The sequence below is a fragment of the Lepisma saccharinum genome, chromosome 9 (assembly GCF_977018435.1).
Source record: "Lepisma saccharinum chromosome 9, izLepSacc3.1, whole genome shotgun sequence".
Classification (NCBI taxonomy): Eukaryota; Metazoa; Arthropoda; class Insecta; order Zygentoma; family Lepismatidae; genus Lepisma; species Lepisma saccharinum.
The window spans coordinates 38648341-38655113 of record NC_139237.1 but is presented as its reverse complement, the minus strand read 5'-3'; the positions used below and the strand labels follow the sequence as shown (position 1 = coordinate 38655113).

General features: G+C 45.3%; 1 protein-coding gene across 1 annotated transcript; it reads left to right on the top strand.

Moving 5' to 3' along the window:
* Window positions 1-2563: 2563 nt before the first annotated feature.
* On the top strand, window positions 2564-4702 carry LOC145992630 (uncharacterized). The gene is made up of 2 exons (XM_083128993.1): window positions 2564-3573; window positions 4220-4702. Exon 1 carries the CDS (start codon window positions 2590-2592, stop codon window positions 3562-3564), a length of 975 nt encoding a protein of 324 aa, XP_082985119.1. The 5' UTR covers window positions 2564-2589; the 3' UTR covers window positions 3565-3573; window positions 4220-4702.
* The last annotated feature ends 2071 nt before the right edge of the window (window positions 4703-6773 follow it).

Genomic DNA, 6773 nt, shown 5'->3' with positions numbered 1-6773 from the left:
GAGCTGTACCCGTTGGTGTTTCTCTGCATGAAGGTCAGAGCCAGGAATGCTATACAACAGCTTTTAAACAAATAAGAAATCTGTGGGACGAATTTTCAACCCCTAACATAGAGAACTTTATGACAGACGATTCTGCGCCATTAAGAAATGCATGGAATGACGTTTGGCCTGGTACAAGGAAATTATTGTGCCAATTTCATGTTCCACAGGCTCTTTGGCGTTGGTTATGGAACTCAAAGAATGGAGTGGCAAAGGAGGACAGGCCACAGTTAATGGAGGAATTTAGGCGAATTATGTATGCCTCATCAATGGAGGAGGCTGAAACCACTTTTTTGAATTTGATGACAAATTGCAGGTACATGAAATTTTGCCAGCATGTTGAAAAACTGTATGACAGGAGAGAGGAATGGTGCATGCCATACAGACGGGATGTTATGAACATGAATCATAACACAAATAACTATGCTGAAGCCACATTTCGTGTACTAAAGGATATTATATTAACAAGACTTAAAGCTTACAATCCACTGGCATTGCTTGATTTTATTGTTGTTGTACTAGAAAAGTATTATTGTAATAGGTTACTTTCTGCAGCTTTTGGAAGGCTGAAGAAACCATATATACTCTATCAGAAAACACATGACAAAGGTTTGGCAATCGAGAAGTCATGTCCAGATGCTGTGGTGCAGGTCGATGATAATTCCTTTCTTGTTAAATCCAGTACAGATGATGGAAAGACTTATGATGTACGTAGTGATGTTGGTTGGTGTTCGTGTTTCTCTGGTGTGCAAGGAGCATTTTGCAAACACCAAGCAGCAGTGCACATCAGACATGGCATGATGTTTCCAAACAGTCCAGAGCTTTCTACCCAGGATAAAAAAATGTTGTATAAAATTGCCACAGGAAATTCACAGGAGTAGTTAAGGGGGGGCCATAGCACGATAACCAATCAGTATCGATTACCTTAATCGATTTCCAATAATCGATAAGTGATCAATACATTTTTTTTGGGTGAAAATCGATTTTTTTAAATTAGGTGTGGGTGGGGGTGTTTCCAAATAAGGAGTTGTATGTAAGGGTATGTGGGTGTTGTTAACCTAATATAGTGATTGATTGATTGACAGGTGTCATATTTATTTATATTTTTTCCAAATAAGGAGGTTTTGTGGGTGTCCTAATAATATAGTGATTGATTGATGTAAATGATATGTTTGTAGATTGTTGTATTGTTAAACCTTATTATAGTTGTTAATATTATTGATAATAATATAGATTGATTGATCGATTGTTTCTATAGGTGATTGGTGACGTCATCGATTGCACTGGGTGATGTCTCTGGTTGTGTTGTCGTTGCTGCTCTGTGCTTGGTGTGTGCGTGTTTGTGGTTTATATAGTAGCGGTGTGTTTGTGGGGGGTGAATGCGTGCGCATGCTCTGTGGGGGAGTGCAGGTGGTGTCGGCAGCTGTGTGGATAGAATATTTTTAGCCTCTGCGTGGGAGCGTCGACATCTGTGAGTATTGAATTTTTTGCTCTGCGTGATATGTGGACGTGATGAAAGATAATACTCTGTGGGGGGTTCGTTGACATCTGGCGGATGTTCGGTTCAATATTTTTAGGCTCTGCGTGGGAGCGTCGACATCTGTGAGTATTGAATTTTTTGCTCTGCGTGATATGTGGACGTGATGAAATTGATCTCTCTGTGGGGGGTTCGTTGACATCTGGCGGATGCTCGGTTCGAATGTCTCTCTGTGGGGGTAGCTTTGGCGGCATGTGACCAGTTCAAATATACATCTCTGTGGCGAGCGTTGGCATCTGACCAGATCGAATTTTTTGCTCTGTGGGGGATCGCAGCTGTGTGGATCAAATATATATCTCTCTGTGGGGGAGTGCAGGTGTTGTGGTTGTGACCAATGCGGTGTTTGTGTGTGTGGAGGAGTCTCCCACGGCTTGTTGGTATAAATATGTTTGACATCGACGAGTTCGATGTGTCTGTCTCTGAGAGTGGAGAAGTTTTTTTCTGCTGCTGCTGCTGCTGAGTCTGAGGTGTGTATACTGTCTGTCTTACGCATTACCGAAAGAGATTTGTGGGTTGTGATGTCGTTGTATCTGGGGACTGTAAAAAGTAGTCGTTCAATTCACTGTCCATACTGTAAAGACGTTCAAGTGGTTGATTTCCCAGATTACGGGTATGCTCGTTACTACTGTGTGAATGTGAACTGTAGCGAGTATAGAATGTATGTGCTCCGTCGCGAAGGCAAGTTTTTGTTTATGCCTGGTGGGTTGCGGACGAGGTTGTCAGATGATTTTTTCTGTGTTTATTGCGGGGAGTTTAGTTATAAAAGTACTCGTGATTGTACAGATTGTTTTGCCTTTGACGACGGACGTGAATGTAGATTCAAGAAGGAAGTTGTGTAACGCAGAGTATTTCTGTTTTCGTTGTAGGCTGTTGCGGCTTCATCGTTGCTGTTTTCTTCTAAGAGAGAGATGAATTGTGCGCGTCCGTGGATACGTTTCTGTGTAGATGTGGAGTCCGCTAGTATTGATGGGGAGTTATTAACGAGTGTAGAATGTAGGGAAGGGGATGTGGATATGATGTATGTCCCTCGTAGGACCACCCCAACAGCTCGTTGCAAGGTAGCTGTGAGTACTTCGTCAAAGAAAGGTGGCGGCGGCGGTGGGTATGAAATGTGTGAATCGTTTGTGTTACACAAATATCACCCGTCATATTTTCACTTTAGTTTTCTGACTAGGGATATGTCTGTGATCAGAGATTTGCAGACGAAGGGGGAGGAGTGTGGTCCTCTGTATATCTACGAAGCGAGCGCGATAGGTGAGAAGGGAAAATGTCTTTGTGAGGAGAGAGTAAATGTAAAGTTTGGTCGCCAGCTTTGGTGTATGGATGAATGTAATGTCCAGTATATTGTGGAGAAAGAGGTGCCAACGATGGGGGAAAGAGATGGTGTTGCAGTTCCGTTCGGAAATCGCGTTTCCACTCTGGAAATGTTTCTTCAGGGTAAAATGGAGGGACATGGCGTTGCTAGATATGGTTCGTTTCAAAATATGTACATAGTAAACACGGCAAGGATGGATATGCTGACCGCTGCTGCGGAAACAGCAAATCTGGAAGCATCCTATGTTATGTCGAAAATGTTGGGATTTGCTAGTCTGTTCCACGGGCGCCTTACCGAGCAGCACACATTAGGGGATTTGCTATTGAATACCACACATCCGAACCGTAATCTGGTGAAGCCGATAGCAATGAATCCGGGGGAGGGTTTACCGCTGGACGAATTAATGTACAGTCTCTGGAGGGTGCGAAGACAGATACGTGCCGGAGAGAGACCGCAAAGAAAGAAAGTGCAACTAAGTGAAACATTGTCTAACTGGCTACAGGATCGTGACGAGGTCGACAGAGACAGCGACACAGCCGAGAACGAGTGCAGCGACGCCGGCGAGAGCTACAGTAGACGAAGAAGAAGACGAAGGAAGGACGAGTTGAAAGTGATAGCGGAAGTAGAAGGAGAGGACGCCCCGCTGCTAGCATCAGAATTGTTCAACGAGTAATACAAGATGGTGAGTACAAATAAATAATAACACTTATATGTCGTTAGTAAAAAATAAAATAAATAAAAAAAGTACTTACGGGGAGGTTCTGTTTGAAGAAGTAAGCGTGTAGATGAAAAGAAGGGGAAATGAAGGATAGAGGGAGAAGGTAGGAAGAAGGTAGGAAGAAGGGTATAGGTTACTACTGTTGGGGGTAGTAAGGTAGTAGGTCATCAAAATCAGGGACTAGGAGACCGTCAACGGGTTGAAATACGGCCTCCTCTTCCTCCGCCAAGCTGTCCGGGGGTGAGGGGTTGTTTCTAGGAGGTGGAGGGGAGTAGTTGTAGGACGGGTTGGGGGAAGGGGGTGTCGGTGCATGCGGGTGAGGTGTGGGAGGTCTATACTGCCGTCGTTGGGGTTCTTGGGGTTCTAAACGGCAGCCCATGAATAGGTTGACGTCACCCTGAACCAAAGGGTGATCGGGTGGGACGTAATACACGTTCCCCTCCCTTTCTACAACGCATCTGGTCCTCCGTACGACCCGCCCTCCTACTTCAACCGTTTCTATTTCTAGAATTTCCCGGGTGATAATCTGTAAAAAAATATAGGTAAATGTAGTAAAAAAGAAGTAGGAAATATGTTTTGTATTTACAAGTGTGTATTGTTTTCTTTGCAGACATCGCCACCAGTTTTGTTTCCCGGGGACTACTGTCTACCATGCAAAAGAATCCACGTGATGGGAGAAAGGTGTGGTGAGAATGAGATTGACGAGTCTGCGTACTATTTGGAAGCTCTGACAAGGAAAGAAGGAGGGATCGAGAACCTGATCCTAGCATTGGAGACAAAAGCCCAATCAATCGAGAAGGATATTCAAGGACTTGTGGCCCTGTACCAGACTATGCAGTTACTACAGAAGTCGTGTCCCAAAATAGAAATGTTTTTTGCAAGAGTTGTGAACGAGGAACCTATAAGGTCCTACTATACAATGCGAAGTGCGTATGATTTGTATAAACTATTCAAGAAGCAGAACTTCGCGGGAGCAGATAAGTCTCTCACCGCTAAATACAGAATGTAGTTATTCTCTAAGGATATTCAGAACTGGTGGCCCTGCCCCCCAAAATAGAAGTGTTTTTTGTTTTTGTTTGCTGAACCCATAAGGTCCTACTACACTATTACAGAATGTAGCAAATCGAGAGAGGGGGACTATAAAGTCGTGCCCCCAAATAGAAGTGTTTTATTTCTTTTCATTTTCTTGCAAGTGTGTGTGTGTGGAGAACCCATAAGGTCCTACTACACTAAGTGAAGTGCGTATGATATGTATAAGTACCGTAGAATGTAGAACGTGTGTGCAAAACTAAATAAAGAAAAGATTTTTCCCTGAACGCTGTGCGTGTTTGTTTACCTCAAACTAGAGTTTGAATAGCTGTGTATATGTACACTATTTTGTTTGGTGAGAAAATTCGCACTGAGTCTATCCATGCTGAGATTCGAATCTATGTCGTTCCCCCCGGCTGGCGTGTGCTAACCACTTCGCCACAAGGGTCGGCAAAACTAACTTATGCGTGTGTAAAGAGAAGATTCGAATCCAGGTCGTTTTCCCCCTCTGGCGTATGCTAACCACTTCGCCACAGGGGTCGGCGGCAAAACTAACTTATGCGTGTGTAAGGAGAAGATTCGAATCCAGGTCGTCTCCCCGGCTGGCATGTGCTAACCACTCCGCCACAAGGTTCGGCAAAACTAACGTATTTGTGTGACACCTACTGAGGCGTCCGACTCTAACCACTTCGCCATAAGGGTCGGCGCTAACACAAGTGTGTATATATATATATATATGCTACGAGTGTCGAACCAAGGATGAGAGAGATAGAGAAAAAAAGAGAGAGGAATGGTACTTACGAGGGAAACCACATCGGGCGAATGTTGATGCTGCATCTTGATAATACTAAAACTTTTCACGCACACGTTTTAAAAGTACAAATGAGGCAAAGAATAGCGTATGCCGTCCTTTTATGCATTTAAAGATCTCTGCAAGAGGTTCATTTATCGTGGAGGGCATCTCCCCCAAATCGGCAACCGGCAGCAGGAACGTGTGGGGTGAGCAAAAACAATTCGCACGTGTGGCGAAAACCCGACAGTGTTGCAGCCCTAGGTAAAGAACACCAGATGTAGTTTTTCCCTCCGCGCGGGAGAAATGACTTTCAGCGGCGGCGGTGTCGATGACTAGGCCAGCTGTCGCTCGGGAGGAGTGGGGGAGCGACAGCGCTGCTACCCGCCAGATGTCGTGTTTTTGCTCTCCTTCGAGCCATTTCGCTCTTTCGCAAAGCAAGCCGGTGGGTCGACCACCTCGTGGATGTGTAGTGGTTAGCGCAGAGAGTCCGACCTGGTAGGAAAGAGAGAGAGAGAGAGAGAGAGAGAGAGGCGTCGGAGCCATATCTCTCGCTCTTTCTTCTCTCCAGTCGACCTAGTCTACTATGCTACGGCTAGGAGAGAAAGAGAGAGAGAGAGAGAGAGAGAGAGAGAGAGAGGCGTCTGAGCCATCTCTCTCGCTCTTTCTCTCTCTCCAGTCGACCTCCTAGTCTACTATGCTACGGTTAGGAGAGAGAGAGAGAGAGAGAGAATCACGCAAAGTGGCGTCCAATGGCGCCTTTGGCGCCATTGGACGGCCTTTGGCCGCCGCGCGCGCAGGGGGGTTCCCTCGCTTTCGCTCTCTCCGTGCTTCTGGAAGGGATGCGTTGAAATGAAACACAACGGACGTATGTGAACAAATCATTTTATTTGGTTAAAAACACACAAAAGCATACAAAATAAGAAATCATCATCATCATCATTAGCAGCAGTATTAGTAGTAGTAGTGGTAGTAGGCACGTTCTGCATCACCATCGACATAAGTAGTTAAGGGGTGCCACAAGTAGTAGTAGTGGTAGAAGGCATGTTCTGCATCACCATCGACATAAGTAGTTAAGGGGTGTCCATGTCGTCAGTAGTAGTAGGTGTTGGTAGGTTCTGTCACTGCGCATGCCAGCGTCGGAAGTAAGCCTTCATGATGGGATGATACAGCTCCAGAAATTCTTCCCATTGTGCGGCACTCATCACAACGCTTCCGTGCTCATCCTGGAGGATCACCACAAAGTCACTCATGCAGTCTTTGACGACCACTCGGAACGTGGAGGTGATGACGAACTTGACGCTTCTGCGACGAGAACAATCCAGATGACGTTCGTGGAAAAGAT